This window comes from Oxyura jamaicensis, chromosome 4 (genome assembly GCF_011077185.1).
Source record: "Oxyura jamaicensis isolate SHBP4307 breed ruddy duck chromosome 4, BPBGC_Ojam_1.0, whole genome shotgun sequence".
NCBI lineage: Eukaryota > Metazoa > Chordata > Aves > Anseriformes > Anatidae > Oxyura > Oxyura jamaicensis.
Genome location: NC_048896.1, coordinates 80,516,625 through 80,536,907, shown reverse-complemented (window position 1 = coordinate 80,536,907; position 20,283 = coordinate 80,516,625). Strand labels below are relative to the sequence as shown.

The 20,283-nt window shown below is 39.4% G+C and overlaps 1 protein-coding gene across 12 annotated transcripts in view; it reads right to left on the bottom strand.

Moving 5' to 3' along the window:
• LDB2 (LIM domain binding 2) overlaps positions 1-20,283 on the bottom strand; it is a 367,641-nt gene that overhangs the window by 36,856 nt on the left and 310,502 nt on the right. For all 12 annotated transcript variants that reach the window (XM_035323906.1, XM_035323905.1, XM_035323910.1 and 9 more), the window contains 3 exons: positions 16,187-16,359; positions 11,077-11,199; positions 9,392-9,475 (listed from right to left, as the gene is read on the bottom strand). In XM_035323906.1, coding sequence (XP_035179797.1) covers positions 9,392-9,475; positions 11,077-11,199; positions 16,187-16,359 — 380 coding nt within the window. The remainder of the gene's footprint in view (positions 1-9,391; positions 9,476-11,076; positions 11,200-16,186; positions 16,360-20,283) is intronic.

Here is a 20,283-nt window from a genome sequence, read left to right as displayed (position 1 = left end):
AATAGTGCTTGTGTTGAAGCTGGTGCAGTGAAGCACCGGAGTGAGACAAGGTCTGCTCCAGAGAGTACGATGATCTCTGCTTAATCACCAGCACCATTTTGTTTAGACGGTGCTTGCATTTTCCTTGGAGGTTTTGTTCCAGACCTGGCTGGGTCCAATCCTGCTTTATAAATGAGATGCTATGAAATCAGGCTAGGGAATTGGGCTTTGGGCTTGTTTCACATGCTTCATACTTACTTTATGTAAAGTCATCTTATCTTGAGTAGAAATGGTGCACAGTCCTTTAATTAAATCAGCTCTAAGTTTTGCCTGAATGATTAATAAAATGAGAAAATTCTGTCTTGCTATGAAAGCACTATTCTTTTGTATTCTTTCATTCTTTTATATTCCTAAACCTTTTCTTCAAATCAGATCCTCGAGTTGATATTTGTTCCTTTGGGCTCACCTAAGAACTATAATCTGTGGCTAAATCAAGTTAATTTTCTTTTGTCGCAAAACTCCAAAACAAAACAACAACAAAAAATGCAATAAAAATAACCATTTGTTGTTGTTGTTGTTCATGAAGCATGGCATTTTCATGGCTAAAATTGCCCAAGGGAATGGAGAAATTAATTTCAATAAATTGGATTTTATGGGTATAAAAGACCTCTGAATAAATGAAAAACTATGAGATGACATTTGGATCAAAGGAGAGATACCCATTGACTTCAATGGATGTTGAACTGGATCTTTGATTAACAAACTGCCTTATTGTGAAGCAGTGGTGAGGCAGCGACACTGATGGGAAAAGGTAACGAGGCACAGGATTAAGGAAGCCCTTTGGGGAAGGGAAGAGTATTCAATACAGCAGCTTTCTAGCTGTGCTGAACACAGTACCAGAAGTAAAATAAAACAGATGGAAAAAAAGTGTTAACATCTTTTAAACGTCTTCTGCTTACACTCTGCTCACAAGCTTCATGTAAGCACCAGTACAGGCCTGCTTCAGCACTCCTGCTCATCAGCACTGTCTGCAAATTCTCTACATTAGGTGAGGTGATTGCAAAATTGTGGGCTCCTTTATCTAATTAAGGTATCATTAATTTGATACACCAATTGATATATCCATTAATATGAATACAAGATATGCTTTCAAATCAAAAGCAACGCACAGATTTGCACATTTATGACCACCAGATAAGCACTGATACTCATATAAATGGACATACTTTGGTGAAACAGTTTACCAAAGTTTTCCAAAGGTTTAGCACAAATAGAAAATAGTTTAAATTAGTGCAATTAACTGCTAAATTGCTAAGAGTATGGTTCCTTGGGTACTTACAAAAATGTGCATTCCATATATAAATATACACAGACATATACGTATTCTGTTTTTCGCTCAAAACCGGTGCACTGATAAACCAACCTTTCCTCGTTCGGCTTATTTTGTTTTCAAGTTGTTCTGTAAATTATGGTAACCTTGAATGAGCAAGAGTCTGCTCTAAATTGCACTGCTGAAAGTCAGTAGTCACTTCACTGAAGAGAATATACTTGTATCAGCGTGAGGGCCGAAAAGGTCAGACACAACTTCTATAATGTTCTCAGATCCTGAAGTAAGAAAGGGAAGTTCACAGCTTAGGATCTGAGGGATTCCCCAGCACTTTCTTATTGCCCTCTCCCTTCAGTGATGGCAAATTTGGAGATGAGGTCTAACTTCCAGACAGATGCCAGCAAACAGGAATCCATATACTCCCTGCCCACGAGTGGCACTAAGGGAGCTACTGAGGATGACCATCATTTGGGTGGAAGGGTGATGAGTTTTTCCACCAGGTCAAACTCTTTACCCAAATAACTATACAGCTCTGAGAGTGCTTGTGCCAGTACAGACAGGTGACCAGGAGATAAATTTAGCTTTGTGTAAGTCAGTCTATATAAAACACAGAAACCCGGGACTATTATTCGCTTCTTATATGCTTGTTGTATTTTACTCTTTAGAGTCAGACATTGCTTTTTAGAGGGTTTCTTTTGTGAATAAAAATAGGGTGAGATTATAGAAGAAGAAGTGGGAGGATATGGATGGACTCTGAATGACACAAAGTAGGGAGGCATCATCCATACAGACAAAGATCAGGGTGTCACACAAGAAAGATCACAGAACCATAGAGTCATTAAGGTTGGAAAAGACTTCCAAGATGAGACCTTTATGGGAGTATCCTTCAAATAGGAACAAATTCAAGAGCCCAAAGCAAGCCTCCAGTGTATGTAAACATGGAAAAGCTGAATTTGATCTTGAGATGCATCAAAAAAGATCTCTCCAACAGAGACAGATAATGAGTAATACAATACTATCTATAGAAAAAGTGGCAGAGGAGGGAGAAGGGACAAGCAAGCTAACCGGTGAGGTTAACTACCTGATGAAAATTATTAAAATGATTATCTGGCCTAGTTTCTTATGATATCAGAATAAACAGACTCATGAAATAATCCTTCTGAAGATTAAAAACATGGGGGAGTTATTAGATTCACTTTCCAAATAGAGAGCAGACCATAGGCTGCCATAGGCTTTCTACAATGAATATTTCAGGCTCTGTAATAACTGCTTCCAAGAACAAAGATTTGAACCACTGGCTTTGCATAAAAGCCTATTTCTTGACCTCTTCTACCACTCAACCCTCCCTGCATAACAATTTGCACCAAACACCCATGGATATTCAATATTCAACAACTAATTAAAATTTTTGCTGTCTTCATTGCTTTGAACAAGGAGCTGGTTTTGGCGTTTTCAGGTCTTCGTACAAATCATACCTCTGCAGCTCTCATTCCTAAACTTAATTAATAGTTATTATTATTTATGACTGCACTGCATACCAGTCCAGGCTTTAATTTGGTGTTCTAAAAACAGAGCCTGTGGCTGTATTCTTGGACTTTTCTTTCCTTTTTTTTTTTTTTTTTTTTACTCCTCTTTTTTTCTGTTCTGAAATAAAATTACTAGTTTAAATCTTGTAGCTTGTTTTTGTATGGCTATTGCTTTGTCTTTGTCTCTCTTTCTTTTACCCTTCTAACTTTTAAAAAATTATTTTAAAACTGTTCCAACCTAACTTCATTCTGATTTCTTACTCATGGATGCTTCAAGGACTCACATCGCTGATTATCATCTTTCCATTCTCATTAGTCCAGACCTTAATTTTATTTCAAAGGTCATAAAGTCTGTATGTCCAGTGGGCACAGTAGCTGACTTGTGTTCATACACAATACATCTTACTCCTTAATTGAAACTCATGAGCCCATCAGTGCCCTTTGTGTGAAGATTGGCCATTACCATCTCCAGAATGTGTGTAAAATTTACCATTTCTGCTAAAATCCTGATTTCTTCTCTAATCTCTTACGCTCAGCCCCCATTCCCCAATTTTTACTGATATCCACAGTTTCTGCTAACCACAGAGACTAAAACCTGTTTCTGAGCTACATGAAGCAGAGCTGTCACTACTGCACAGGCTCATGGTCCTCTGGTCCAAACTCCAGTTTAAAACTGCAATCCAATCCTTCCCATCGATAGCAAACTTCATTTGTTTCAACAAAATGCTTAGAGATCAATGGACAAAAAGCATAATGCTATTATTGTTACCAGTGTCAGTGTCACTTTTCCAACCTGTGCCCTATCTCTGCTAGAGATTTCATCTTTTCAGACCATTTCTGCACTGGTGCCTCAGTCTCTACCTGTCCCACTTCCTGCATCTCTCCTATCCTTGCTCCCTTTCCTCACTCACTCCATCCTGGTTGCTTCTTTTCTTAAAAAAAATGCCATATTGTTTTCTCTGATCTCTTATGCTTATGATGGAATAACTTTTGCTATAAATATTCTGTGATGTTGTGTCTTTATTAAAAAAAAATGAAAAGCTAACATTTGACTGTATGAGCTGTTGCAAAGAACACATTTCTTCTCATTTATTATTCTGAAAGTGACATATAACATTGTCTATAAAGCATTAGATGCATGAAAGTGAGGAAAAGAAACCACTGTGATCATTACTGAAATGAGTGCAAGAAATTACATTACCAGAGAACCTTGGCAGAATCTGCTAATTATAGTTGGCGCAGATAGATAATGGATAGCCAGTTAAGAGTCATCTGAATCCTTCTGTGAGAACCCTCTGACTTTGATTGCATTTTCCTGGGGAGAGTTGCCCCAAGCTGAATTGCTTTAGGTTGAAAAATTTTACCATTTGTAGGAATCAAGTCTACAGAATGTTGTGTCTGCTTTCAGTGTCAAGAGTTCTGAGGATTCTTTAAAATTGACAGTTTTCACAGAAAAATCCCCGGAATGATTAAATGATCCAAAACACGTCCTTTGAGAGCTTGTGAAACCTTAATAGAACTTGTTACCCATTAGGGTACAGCATCTCGCTACATGATCACACACCCTGCTTCCATAACGCTCCACACTCCGTGCACAGAACTAAGGCAATGAAGTTGCTGTGTGCAGGACTTTGTGCTTACCTGCTGAAAGATGGCAGAAGAAGGAAGAAGGGAACTGCAGAATGAGAAAGGATGACCATAGATTTTAGAGCAACCAAAAGCTGCTTTAACAAACTGCCCCTGCTGAGCTCTGCTGTGGTATGTAGGCATGGAAAAAGCATTTGCACCAGTACAGGCTGAAACACTTGTCTGTTCCTTTTTCAGCTATAAAGCTAGCCTGAGACAACAGACTGCACCCAACTGCCAAGAGTTTTGTTACTCCAAGAGCCCTGCAAAATCAGACCCTTGCTTCCTGAGAACGGCCACCGCCCGTTAGCTGACTCCTCTGACTGCTCCATGCCACCACACGTGTGCGCCTCTGAGTTCTCAATGCCACACAACAATGTTCGTCACCTGGTGGGTGCTACACAACCACCACCATCTGCAGCTGAGGTACTACAATGATCCTGCAGAAAAGACTATGAGGAAATGAGCAGCATCGCAGTGCTTGGCCTGAGTCAGGGGCTCTGGGGAAACCACAACACACAACGCTGTAGTTAAAAGATGATAACATAACATTACTCACCAAGGGAAAGGGATTAATGTTGCATGGGCGACTATAAATACTGCATTTTTTTTACCCTGAGCACCTGACTTTGCATCCTTAACAATGCTTGTGTGTAACCTTTCTTCTTCACTCAAGACACACAAACTGCTGTGAGGTATTGACCAGATAGCTGCCACGAACCGTCACATATCAGGAGGAAACTAGCACCCAAATGACTGGAGTTTATATCCTTTCCATGCATGAAACCATATTTAGAAAAGTAGATTTCCCTGCACATTAAAGCTGTTGCATGTGTGTCTATTTTGCATACTGAAAAGAAAATTTTGCATGCACAATGGGTATACATACAAATGGATTGATTGCATTGTAAGTATTGCCTTTAGAAAATTGTGTCCCATTAAATAATTCATGTTATATTCCTAGCAGAAGAAATCTGAATGTCTAGTGAGAAACTAAATTAGTGAAAGGGGGAATTCAGAAAATATTGTCCGCTGTTGCAATAGTAACACTTCATTATTGGTTTATAGAGAAAACAAATTGGATAATTTGCAGCTCAGATAAGCCTTGGTTAATGCAGCCATACAGGATGTAAGGGGAAATGGGACTGTGCATTGCCCTGCCTCGATGTCTCTCCAGACACATGCGGGAGGCTCTGCCACACCAGCACACACTTTGCAAAGGGCAGATGCAGGCTTGGCTCTTCTAACTCAAACATGCTGCGAGAGCAGACCCATGGCATGGGGAGGATGTTATCGCTGCCCTTAGAAGAGCTCTAAGAAATCAAGAAATCACCCCAACCCACCCAGTACAAGAAAGGAGAGGCAAACTTTTGGAAGCCTGCTGGGCAAAGTACAGCTATATTTCAAAGCTCAGGCCAGGTAGTCTTGCCTAATTGGCAGTAGGGGCTGGCATTTTTATCATGCGAGAAATTTTGAGAGAGTAAATCATTTTATAGATGGCAGCACGAAACATTTGAGCTTCAAGCTGTGAGTAGTGCTGCTGGTATACAGCTGCTGTTTAGAATACATTCAAATCTGTTACACACTAAGGTCTAAATAAAATAGCAGAGCAACTGGAAAACTACATAGACAAAAATAAGAAGGTAATGTGTGGGGATTAAATTATTGTAGCGTGGTGGAAACTGTTCTTCTGAGTGTTGTCTCCATCCTCAAACTGTACAGGATCCCTGTTTGTTCCTGGAGTTGTAACAGACTAAGACTAGGATATAGGTCTTGGCCTTATTATCTGAAACTTTGTAATATCCACTACTTGATGACTTGATGAGAAATTACGTTTTAAAAAGCTTGATATTAATTTAAAACCTACAAGGTTTTGCTCATTATTTCTGAGACAGCTTGTTCAACTCCTATTCAGTAGCTACAGCAAAGTCTGCTGACCCCATTGATGAGGTAATCAATTATGCTGGAACAAAACAAACTAGTAACTGGAAGGAAAGGAAGCCTATGGTTTTACACAGAGCCAGAGAAAACAGAGAAAAATCATTTGGCAAATGACACAGGACAAAACGATTCATTTCCAGGTTCTGGAATATATTCCAAAAAATATACTTTAAATTTGTATTAAATATGATTTAAAAAATCAATGTTCTCCTATGCTGAACAGCCTTATTCATAGTGAATGAAGAAAAAAGCAGGGCACACATCCAAAGCTGTGGCTCTACAGGCATGTGGCACTCTGGAATGGAGGTTTACATGCCAGCAACTGCAATTATCCCAAATAGCAATGATTTAGCATTCTGTGATGTCTAGAGTGTAAAAAATACAGGCTATACCTTTATATCACAACCATCTGAAATCCCGGTTTAAATTCTGTCTTTAAAGAGACTGCAGCATGGCTTGCTGCTGTGTGCACGTTGGAGAATAAAAATGATTAATTCTGCCCATCAGTGAAGTTTTCGCTTATGAGTATCACAAGCCTTTGCTGTGTGCAGCAGAAAAAAAATGAAAATCATTTTTATGCTTAGTTTGAAATCCTTATTCAAACACATGTAACAGTGCTAATTACTAAATACTGGCAAGACTGGATAAAATAACAATAAATGCTGGTTTAAATAAAGAAGAAAACACCTTAAGCCTCAGTGCATTTACTGTTTTGTTTTGCTTTGTTTCTTTCTTTACTGCATGGTTTTACAGTTCTGAGTTCAAAAAGGATTTTCATATTAAAATTAACAGAACAAAGTAATTGGGAAAGAAGTAAACCAAATGGAAACATATCATCTCATATGAGCTCCCATGATGAACTGAACATCTGAGGGAAAAAAAAAAGCAGAATGATCAATTCCTCACCGCAAGAAAGAGAGACACAAAGATTGGATTGAAAAAAAAAAGAAAAAAAAAGATTTCCTTTTGGAATCACCACAGCAGGAGCCAGAGGAAGCTTTGCACCCAGAGACCTAATGTTTGTTAAGCTAACCAAACTAGTCTGGATGAAGAAAAAAAGTAAGACTTCTTCTTTTCATCCCCTTCCACTTCAGTGCTCATCTCCCTAGTGCTTATCTTGATCCCAGTTTTCTTTTCCTGAGGATTTTTATTTTATTTTTTTGTCTTCCCCCCCTTTCTTCCTTTCCTTCTTTTTTTGATGCTGAGGGGGAGCAGCATGGGTGCGTGGTGCCAGCTGCGTCCTAGCGGGGCCCCTGCCTTTCTCATTTGCATTGTCACATTCAGCAATTACAGAACACACCACAAAGGACCCGGAAGGGATCAGCGATAGGGATAATGCCACAAATTCAACCTCTGAGCCCTGTGGAGGCTGTGTGCTGAGCATTACTGCCAGCAAGGGACGTCCCAAGCGATCACCAGTGCATCCAGCCATGCTAAGGTAATCAAACCTCAAAAGCCAGGCAATGCCTTGTGAGATGGGAAAACTTGGAAAGAAAATATGGAAATAGTCTACCAAAGAGAGCTGCTTGCTGCCCAGTTTCCGTAATGCAAAACGTGTTGTGACTTATGAGGAAACCCCAGAGGGAATTTCTGGAGAATGTGCTCCAGGACGCCGAGCTGTGAGCTGACAGCGGTGTGGGTGCATCAACGTTACCGAAGCACAATGGTCATCCCAAACCTGGCCAGGGGTTAAGCTAACTGTAAGAATACAATACACACAATGTAGACATACTGTTCCTGAATTTATACATGGGAAATTCTAACACAATGTCTTGTTCCTCTGAGGTTTCATGCCAAATTCTTCCTTCAGTTACAGTACAGCAGACCCGCTCCACATAACGCAGCTGATTTGAATGGTATCTTTTATGCCAACACAACATAAGCAACTATCAACAGTGGCTTATCTTGTTGGAAGAGGAAGGACAGCTACAGGCTGTCTCTAAGCTGTAGACATGCAGTGAGAGAGATCTCACCACATGTCTCCATCCTACACAGTGTCCCCCACTGGAGTCCAAAACACTCTGGGGGTAGGACTCCATCCTTAGGGAAGCTGTTATAAGGATCACAGCCCTGCAAGAAGTGCAGCTAAATTAAAGATTGTCAGGTATAACCCTACCTTAGGCTGAAAAAAAATCATTTTCTAGAGTGTTCTTGTCATCTTGAAGAAGCATCTTGAATAATTACTCACAAAATTAGAACGAATAAAATCAGATATTCTTGGCCAAATTAGCTTGGTGTATCATTGAGCAATTTGCCCCACTTTATCTATTAGCAGTATGTCTAGGAATAAGAAAAATCTGAATTTTAACCTTGAAATTTGAACTCTACAAACCCGTATTTCAGTGTGTGCATTGTAAGACCACACCAGGGAATACTCTCGAAAATAAAAATAAACTTCCAAACTTTGAATGCACTTTAAGGGTCAAAAAGCAATGGGAACAAATGCATTATTTAATCATAAAAAAAAAACACACTCAATTCAATGCAAGGCTGAGGAGGGAGCTCAGGCTCCCAGAAGCAAGAGAAGTGAGGACGGCTTTGAGGAACTGCTGCAAACAGGGCTGAGATTTTGCTCAGCCCTGCCTCTGCCAGGGGAGGTAGGGAGGTCGAAGAGGTGGAGAAGACTGGCAGTTCTTAGTAAGAACGAGCTGCCATTTTCTCAGAAACAGTGAAACAGAGAGGAAAAATGGTGGGGAACTTCTTGCTTGCAAAAAAATAAACCCATTATTCAAAACTGAGAAGAAAGATCATCAAAAACAAGGAGCTATGCACACATTGCTTTAACTCCCTAACAAAATTCTTCCCCTTTGTAATGCTGCATTAATAGCAGCTACATCTTTATTGCAGTCTCTGTGTTTCTCCTTCTTCCTCCGCACGAGTTAGGTCCATTTCTTACCTGACTGACACAGGCTCTGCTCTCATTACCTTAACTCAAACCTAACAGTAACTTTTAAAAAATGCTTGCAATAATCGTTAGCTATGGTATGCTTACCCTGAGGTAGTTGAGGGTGAAGTTTGTCAGACCCATTCGAGTGATGTTTTTGGACAGCTGCTCCAGCACCTGAGGGTCTTGTGCCTAAACAACAGAGGGAAAGAGAATTTTCACTTTGCTTTTCATCTATTTGTTTCTCTTTATGTGCTCAGTAAAATGTGGGGACGGTTCTCTGAAGCAATATGCCATTCCTATTGATGCTAAATTTATGTCATAAGCTACAGTGTTCTGTTTGCACAGGAAAAAGCAAAACCTTACAAAATGGGAGCAAAAAGACTGTTTTCCAATATCCCCTGCCCATTCAAGAAATAGCCCTAGGAAGTTGGGTCATGCATGGGGTGCAAATAAGCAGAGCCCCACTAAAGAAGTTCCTGAAGGATCACAGTAGACTTCAAGCCTCCCATGTTCTGACTGGAGGACCGAGAGACTAAGCAGATAAAGGCAGGAGCAAAGAAGCTATTGCTTTCTTTTTGTGGATGAGAAACTGAAGCAGAGACACCTCATCAAGGCACCTTCAGCAGATCTAATCACATGAGGGGCATTAAGGACAGGCTGAAGAACCCTTCTGGTCAAGGTTATTTTTCCTCAGATGAAACAGGAAAAACATGAGTACAGTCCTTTTCTGACCCTAGTTGGGAGTTTTACCTGTGAGACCAGTCTCCTCTTTAAAATGAGATCAATCTCATTACTAAAATTAATACCTGCTGGTCACTGGCTAACCCGGCTCTAGTTCCTGAGTCTCTTTGAATTCCAACTCCCCTAAATATAAAACATTGCTTACAGCTATCCACATTTAATGGTATAGCATTGAAGAGTTCACAAGATCAGCCCTCTTTTTTTAAAAAAAAGATAGAAATGTAGGGGAAAAATTTCAAGTGTATTTTCTTCAAGTCTGTAACAGCATTTTCAAAAAAAAGTCTGAGCCACTTATGTTATTTAAAACTCCACTTTGAAAATATATCTTTATCTTTGGCTATCTAAGTAACTTGATGTCAAAATAAGGGCTTTTGGGTCTGTATTTTTACCATCTATAAATCCATAGCCCTGCAATTAATTTTGGATATGGAGCGCTACTAATCTGAATGCTTCTATAATGCAGCACTGAAAGTAGCAATAATATCCTGTCCTTTGTTTCTCCCCAGTGATTTACCTTACAATATTTTGACTTCAACCTATAGAATATTTAATATTTTAATGTTCCATTGTGTGTGTTTTCATTCAATTATAAAAGAAAACATCCTTGAAATATGAAAAAAGAAGACCTGGATTATGGTTCAGAAGGACTCTGAGTAAATGTATGGTGTTTATTTATTTTCTGTCTCTTGCAAAAGCAAAATTAGTTAGCTTCATTTAAAGACTAACCATAATTTGTATCTACAGTGATGAAAATTCTCTGATGCTAGTGCAGTTAATATCAATAATAACAGATTTGGGGCCCAAACCATACAGACCACCAAATGGGACAACAAGGAAAACTGTACTAAACCAAAATGAAAACACAGCAACAGTGGCAACAATATAGTGTTGAGAAAGGAAGGCGTGATGAAAGAACTTGTAAAGGGACGTAGTTGCAGGCAAAACAAAATATTTATAGTTAATTGCTTTGGGTGTGAAATTTGCTGGATTTCTTCATAAACCTAATCTCAGCTCTTTGCATTAGGTCAAATGAAAAAAGGATTACTTACATGCATGGCTAGAATGCTGCGTGGGACTAATTCTCTGTACTGTCTAATAGTAAAGTGCCATGTTTTTATTCTCATAAGATCATCAAAAGTAAACTCCAAGATAAGACGTCCTTCAGTGCATACCTAGAATACATAAAATGCATGAAATAAATTCCCAGGAATTTTGTTTTCAATGGCATTGTATCATTGAACAAAATAACATTCAAAAATATCAGAGCAGCATCATCAGCAGTTCATCTCTGCTGGACTAATTGTTTTTCTTTCTTCTGGGGAGAAAAAGTGAATGCTGGAAAATGACTTCATTGGTCTCACTGCAGAGACAGTAACTTATAATACTATAGATTTTATAGCAACTTACAAATATAGAGTATTGTGCTCACTAAATCTTATTTATTGCATCAATTCTCTTTCCCTCTCGGTTCATGACTGCTAATTAATGACTCAACCTCACTGTGGAGGTGACCGTGGTCCAACTGCGCACACTCAATGTCAAGTTGCTGACCCCACTGTTCCCAACTTTTCTTACACTGATCTTGCCTCATGGTGACTGGCATGTAAACCTTCCTTTCCTTTCTAGTTAACTGCCTTGAATGGCTGTGGTAGTTCCTCTTTTTTTTTTTCTTTTTTTTTTTTTTTTTTTTTTTTTTTTTTGTCTTTTCCAAGTATTTTTGTCTTTTCCAGGCTTTTTATCCCATTTTTATTTTTTTTCTTCCACTTCTAATCTACTTTAATTAATACCGCCCTTACAAAGCAAGCCAGACAGGGATGGGGCAGCAATGAACAGCCAGAGGATGCAGTAATGCACAGTGGAGCTGCATCCATGGACAGTGCCTCATCCAGATTTAAGAGGGAGCTCGTCTGAGGAAGGAGAGAAAGTGTGGGAGGCAGCAAGGGGGTACTACCTGGAAATGATCAATAAAATAAATTACTGGTGCAACTGCCCACAGCTTTAATTTGAAAAAAAAATACCATGGCTGTGGCCATCTTTAGAAGAAGTGGGTACAAAATATATGCCTGACTAGGGGTACCCTGGAATACATAAATGAGGTCTGTTCCAAAATTTAGCTATATCTGTACCTGATTTTTTTATTTTATTTTTTTAATTGGATGCTTCAACTTACAACTTGTTCGAAGTAAACTCACAAGTGCAGGGCATAGAGATAGTGTGGATATTGGGTGTAATAGCTTTTAAAATAAATGGTTCTTCCAACCTTAATTTTAATACAAGCAATACTTGATTGAACAATTAGCTATACTAGATTTGGTTGAGCCTGTTGGGCCTTTTTACAAGCCCCAGCTCATATTTGACTAGTTCCCACTTCAGCAACGTGTGGCTTTTCTGGTTAACAGTTCACTTAACATCATCATGATTTTTCCTCATGGTTGTTTCTCCAAAAACACATAGGTAATTTTAACAGGCAAACTACACAGATAAAGTACTGTAGAGCTATGAAGAAGAATCTTGCAACAGGTTCTCCTCTGTCCCTTTCTGCGTACCTCATTGATGCCTTAAAATTCTTAATGTGACTTATTTCATCATTTGACCCTGATTTTGATTTTCACATCACTTGCACTATGATATGAAATTACACAGGGATACACGTGTGCACAGAAGAATTCATACAAGAAGAAAAACATTTTATTGTATTAATGTCACTGTGCGGAGGCCAAAGTTCCTGATTATTGACCATTTAACATTAAAATACTTCAGGCTGTTTTTTTTTTTAATAATACCTGTGGCTTCTCAAATGTTTCTTCTGTTAAGCTCAGAAGCCCACATCTTAACAGATCTCTTTTATGCAATGGCATTAACAAATTTTAATAGAAAAACTGAAACACATACCTCATATCATAGTGGTAAAAATTTATACATCTTATAAAAGAATTTAATTTCCTTATGTAGAACAGATTTTTACACATTGCTTTTAATCAATAAAATTGGTGCAGTTCTTATTCTAAATGGGCCTCTTTTTTTTCTTTCCTTTTTTTTTTTTTTTTTTTAATGCTGCCTTTTACATAGAATCCCAAAAATCAAAAGGGTCTCCAATTAAGAAAACATTTTCTGTTGTGCTGAATTCATGTTACCGTACTGTGAGCTCTGACATTTTGTTTCTGTGGTAACCAAAATCAGCTGATTAGTTGGCATGGCAACAGAAAAGATGTAATCCCAGCAGACACACTCTAATCAATGCCCCCAGCACAGATGGTCTCCGGAGGATCAACAAGAAAGAGGCTGGCAGGCATTCAGTATATCACGTGGTTGCTCTAGACTAGGCCAGGGAAAAACTAAAAAAGAACATTTCTCAAACTAACCAATAGCTTTTTAACCCCTTCACTGCACTTATTAATTGTAGGAAATTCGGCTGCTTGCACCGATGAGAAATAACTTAAGTCCTGTTCCTTATTGCTCAGATTCTTGCTGTCCTGATACAACACACCTAAAACTCTTCCCCTTTTTGTTAATAACCATTTCTCAACCCTGATTCTGCTTGGGAAGAAATCTAACACTTAAACGAATCTGGGAAATGCCTAAGATTGCTAGTAAGGATCAAAATCACTGTGAGTTTTTATGTGCTATGCTTATAAGCCAAGACAATGGTGGGCACAGGAGAAGACTTGTCCTACCAGTGGGTGTTCCTTGCTCCTGTGGTGAAGGTAAAGCTCACCTTTGTGAGTCTATCAGGAAATATAAAAATCACAAACTGCAGAAAAACCATTTGGGTACACATATAGTTGGAGTGTTGGTAAACAGAGTAGTAGAAACACCCCTAATGCTTTCCTTTACCAGGAGAAAAAAAAAAGAAAAGAAACATCTACCAGGTAAATGAACACAGTAGTTACAGCTTGGTCTCCTTTTTTACCACTTTAATTCATGAATTGTATTTTTTATAGTATTCATTTACATCATAATAAAATCAATTTTTAAATGTGTACCTCACTTTACATGGAGCAGCCACCCTCTAAAGACAAGCTGAGCTGTTCATATTCTCACTGGTAGGCATGTTCCAGCCATATTTGTTTGAAAAAAAAATGGAAATGCCACTTTATATATTCATCCAATACTGCAGTAAGCAGCGAGTTGCTCTAACTGGGAAAATGTCAAAATGAATAAAATGCAGCTGTGGATTTCTGCTTCAATACACGATGAGAACTATTTTAGCCCATTATATTAGAAGTTAGTGAATTTGTAGCTTACAAGTTGTTTGTGAAATTGAGACAGCTATTAACAAGAATGACTGGTTTGCATTTTTGCATTAATAAAACACTGTGACTGGGTCAAATTCAGATATGATATGAGAAGCTATGCATTCAGCTGGAGTCCTGGTTGTTATGGGAGGTCTGCTTCTACCAGCAATGCTGTGGGAGTTAAGCACCTACCTTTGGGTGCAAGATCTGTGTCCTTGCTATCTCTGCTAGAAGTTACACACACACGGCTGAGACAACACTCAGCTGTAACTTATTACTGAGAGTGATTTTTTTTTTTCTCCCTTATTCCATCAGCTACTGCCTTTTATTTCAAATTTGCTCTTACTTACCCAGTCATATTTTAACATACGGCCATTTAAAAAAAAAAAAAAAAAAGGTTTTTCCTCCTAGAATCCAAATGAGAGCCCCCTGTGTGAACTTCTCTAGTGGGATGCAGAGGTTATATCAGCATCCCCAGTAGAGCCCTCCAAGGGATGCCCAGGGGTGCTGCCAGGGCCGTGGTGCCCAGGAGAGCCTCACTGCTCCCTGTAGGACCAGCACTCCGGGACAGGACCAGCCTCCCCCTCCCCAGGCTGCACCCAGCCCGATCCCTGCTGCTATTCTATCTTATTTGCTATTGTGTTAACGCTAACGCAAAGCTTAGGAAATGATGGAAAAATCCTTCTGGGGAGCTCTGCAAAGAAGCAGCTACCGTATACCCCCTCCATGTTCCCTACCCATGGCAGCCACGGACAACTCTTCGTGAGCAGCGAGGTGACAAAGAGGTGCCACCTAGGAATATCTGGTCTCTTCTCATTGCTCTCTCTGTGTTTGTGTCTGTCTGTGCAAGTCACAGGGGGCTGGAATGGAACAGCTGGAACAAATGCTCCATAAAATGCACACCTCCCAGCTCACCAGCGCTCTGCACACAAGCGACTTCCTCTCCTTCTTTCAGCCCCACATCAAGAGGCATGGAAATGTCAGGGAAGCCACTACAAAGGGACAGGATTCACATACATGCTAAAACTACGTATGCCGTGCAGGCCCTGGTCAATAGTGTCTTGTTAGACTCTGAAACATTCCCAGTCCTGCATGCCGAGGGCAACATGGGTGGGTTAAATCCTCCTTCTGTGCTTTTCTTCATGCAAAGGTTGACACTCGTAGAGATGAACAGGTACGCAATATAAAATAAACAATTTCTGTTAAATTATGGAAGTATACCTTTCTATTTTCAAAACCACTTTACTGATTTTTTAGATTTTTTAGTTATTTTTTGTCTTGATTTGCATTTTCCACCTTTTTGGTACTATTTTCATAAATATATGGCATTCAGTTTAATTACAGAATTGAAGTGGCCAATGCATGAAGATAATTCACTACCAGTTACAAATATTGAATATGTACTAACTAGCTGATGCAGAACATGCTTAAATCAATTGAGTCCTTCCATTGACTACACTGCCCTTTGGACCAGCATCCTACTGTATTAAATCACTATTTTCCTAGAGATTTACAGTTCTTCGACTGGGTAAGTATCAAGTGTAAAGCATGCCATCCAAAACGGTAGGTTATCAGCAACGTAAAATCTCATTGTTGCTTTAAAATCAAGCCAAGAGAAAAGGAGATGGGCAGGTTGAATTTAATTCATGTATATCTGGTAGTTCTGGAAACCTGGCATTATGTGCTTCTCTTGCAGTCTTTCTGGGAGAATTGCAGAAGATGCCCACAGAATTTTCCAGTCACGTAATGAATATAGAAAACAGTAATTAAAGGGCTTCAAGGGTTTTCAGTATTAGAAATAATCTCAGTCTACCAGAAAAATGCAACAGCCAATATTTTTCACTCTCATATACACTGAAAAAAAAAAAAAAGAAAAAAAGAAAGCAAAAACCAACAACATGCTTTATTGAGTCTTCCCTGTTACCTTGGTAAACATGGGTTTTCCATGCTGAGTGACCATGGTGCATTGATCACAGTCCACTGTGATGGATGAGTTGTGGTATGACTCTTTAGAGTGCTTGAGAATGTAATACAGGTCTGTTACACCTCCTTCAAAGACAGTGCTAAAATAACGAGGAATGAGGGTCCTTCCAATTGCTGTGAGGAAAATACAAAGCAGAATTCAGCAAATGCTCTAGGTTATAAAATCTCAAACCATTTGCTAACAGAACATGAATAATTTTAAGTGCAATGAAATCAAACTTTCATTTAAGGAATATAATACATGTTCTCTGTCTGCTGTAGGAACGAAGTTGCGTCTGCTCCCATTGAAATCAATGAAAATGACTTACTCTATTCAGAGGGAGTGGGCTCATCTTATTTAATCTTTTTATGCTGATGGTGAGTTAGAGTCACTCTTGAAACCATCTGCAAGTTTTTTGTCCCAAAGTAATTATAATACAGCGAGCCACATGGTGTCAATTACGGCTGGAAGTTGGATATTACTCATAAATGTACAAATACAAGTGGTGAGCATTTACAGAAACACATTTGTACACCCAAAAAGGCAAAGCATATTCATATAGAGGGGACTTAATATGTTTGTGTGTGTGTGTGCACACATCTATTTATGTATAGCCACACACACACACATACACAATGTCAATTGAATAGGAAGGCTACTGCTGAGAAATTAGAGCCATGGAGACTGAAGAAAGAGCCAAGAACGCAATACAGTACGTTATACAATATATGACTACCCACAAGTCTATCTGAGATTTTTGTTTAGAGTGAAAGTATTTGTGTCACAGGCTAGAAGGTCTGGGCAGACACCTGGGCTAGTTTACATCTACTGCTTAAACCCAAGAGGATGGACTCAAGGTACCGAATTCTACAAGTAAGTAATAGTAATAATGAGCTTCGACATGTATTTCAGATGCACAGACTAGCAGAAGCACTGACATCAAAGGCAATTATCTCATATGCAACTGATGTTTTCCACCTCCTTTTTTACAGATAAAATTGGATGCAACCACAAGCCTATATGACAGAACACTTTAGTTTATAATATACCGATACTTCCATACCAAATGAGTCATTGCTTTGCAAGCATTAATCAATCTACAGTAATTCTGAGCGGTGGATATAAAAAATTACATTCTACAGAGGGAAAAACCAAGAGATCTAAACTAAGTGTTCTGGAACAATGAGATAGAAAAGTCACCATCAACAGGCAAAATTAGAGTTTATTAGTTCCTAATTCATATTTACCCAGTAGGACTATGTGGTGACTCATGCTTCTCTCATTTGCTGTATACTTTTTAGAGTAATTTCTAAAAAACTTATTTCCAGAGGAATTTTGCCAGCATACGAACAAAGGCGCCTGACCCTAAAAATGTATTTGCAAGTGGGTGTTGCAAATTAAAAACTATGGTGTTTTCACAGAAGTAGTTCTGTGAAAACTGTTTCTGCTCTATGCATTACAATGTGGAATATCGCCTGTGCAGTCAGAATGCACATTATATAATGAAAATATACAAGTATAGAAAATTAGGACTTAAAGCTTTTGCTGTAATATTAGATATTAACATCATTTTATGTATAAAAATATACTGCACTCTCTGGATGTGGCTGACAATTCAATGAATACTTTGAACAACTATTCTACAACTCAAGCTCCTAAAAAACCCACCCACTCACTGTGCATACATTAATTTTCTACAGTCTTTTAACTTAATTTAGAGAAACTGAAGTCCAGTGTATCAGAGTATATACAACTCATCTCAAGATTTAACTCAAATTTTTCCATGTTGGTATGGCATATAGTAAAATGTGAAATTTACCCATCAAGTTAATTTCTTGCTCCCCTAAGGCTAATTAGTGCAAATTAAATTTCCTGCTAATCATCCTAAGCAGTGAACGTGTGATATGAAAATCCAGCATTCCTACTGATTGTGATAAACCTCTATTCACGTGACTTAGGCACTGCATAAATATCTTGAAACTATTTTAACTGCATTTTATAGACCATTCCCAAAGTGGCACGGTCATACGGAGCTGCTTTCTGCCTTGTGTCTGCAGCTACAACATATTAAAGAAAGCTAGAAATACATTAAATACCTTATTCTTATTACTTTTCCCAGTAAGCATTATCTGTGCTTGCCACAGGGATATGCTACTGTGAATAACAAAGCGGGGGACTGAAAGGATGAGGAGGTGCACACAAGGATATGCCCCATGGAACCTGATTTTCAACTGCAGATGCACATGCAGACCCTGTCTGTCTGTAAAAGTGAAAATTGCTAATGTGAATGTCTAACATAAACAATTACAGCTAATATTCACCTCCAGGAGAAACATTCATGGAAACCCTACTGACAAGCAGACCTGTCCTCGGCTCACTGTGTCGCCTTGTCACGGAAGACTGGAGCAGGTTCGAGGCTTGGTTTCTCTTCCTGAAGCACTCAATGGCCTAAAAAGATCATTTCTCTTCTAGTATAAACATGAAACTCTCTGCAGTGGTAACAAAGCTTATTTGTGCAGGAGAATACATTTCCAAGAACAACAAAGGGCTCTGGAACAAGCTCTTATAAAACCTAGGATGGTTACAAACTTTCTGCATTTTAAGTGCAAAAGGCTTTCCTTGATTTTTTCTCCTCCAAAACATAACCGTGTATGTGAAGACTCAGCTCTGCTCTGTGCACACCCTCCTTCCTTGGGCAGTAGGAAGGGGAATGCAGCAGATGGCCTTTCTCCTTCACATCCTGCAGGAGGTGGACGTCCCCAGCTGTGGATGTGCACACTCCTCCTGTGTCTGCCCCTGTTGGTTTGTAGCAACACCATGCATCTTCTGCCAGACAGAAAAGTCAGCTGAAGGCTCCTTCCTAGGAGGACTCAGAGCAATGGGAAGGCAGGACTATGGGACAGCTTGATACTTGTGGACACTTCTCCAGGCCATCCTGCCAGGGCTGCTTGGAGGGGAGGTCCCGCCACACCACACTTCTTACTCCCCCCTAAAGGAGCACCACACGGACACCTCAGATCCACTGCACAAACCCTTGCTACCAGAGTGACCGCCTGCAGCAGCAGCTTGAGGATGGGCAGACTTGGAGTTGCCTTTCCTGGATGCCAGGGCCTAGGGGAACACCTACTGCAGGGTTTGGATGCCAGGCAGCTTTTCCTTCCAGCTTCTTAGGGGAATTCTTGCCTGCCTATACTATAGCAAGGCTTTCTGCCTACATCCTCATGGAGTTCCCTGTGAGAGGATCTCCTTCCAGCCTGGTCTCCTACTCCCACTTTCACTTTTACCCTCTTTTTTTTTTTTTTTTTTTAACTTTTTCCCTCTTGCCTCCAAGTCTTGGAGGCTCCCCTATCCCACCTTAGTGTCATCAGACTTCTTGCTCTGATTTAGTTTCCTCTTTTCCTTCCTCCTCTCCCCTCTTCCCTCCTCTACATCCAGGTCAAGTTGCTTCCTTCTCAGGCCACCTGGACCCCGGTGCATCCGCCAGGGGCTCAGGAGAAGGAAGGGCTTCCTGCTCTCATGGGCAGCACTAGCTGAGCCTTCCCTGCAGGCTCTGGCAACAGGATTTGCAGTGGAAAAGTCCAGGAGCCCATGTAGCATTGAGTACTTCAGAATAGTGTTTTCCCCCCAAAGATATATATATTTGCTAAATTCAATCCAATTTCCATGGAGGGGACAAAAGGCAACCCCCTACTACAAAGAAAAACCCTCCCCAGAGCATCATAGGGATTCTTGGGCATTAAAAAACAGTTACAAGAATTTCAAGAATTTTTTAGCATGGACAAAACCTTTTTTTTTTTTTTTTTTTTTTTTTCAGAGAAAGGAACCCTTTTTGGCCTAAACAAGTAAGAACTGGCTACAAGCAAAAATAATAATAATAAATAACAAGAATTATAAAAATTCAGTTTTATTGGTTTAAGTTGGCAAAATTGTAAGTAACTAGAAAGAAGTTATTTTAATAGGGCTTATCAAACAGTATTAATAATAGATGCTATGTCATCTGCCTGCAAGAGCAGATTAGAATAGCCATGACTGCAGATGCTGAGACTGTGTGCCCAACA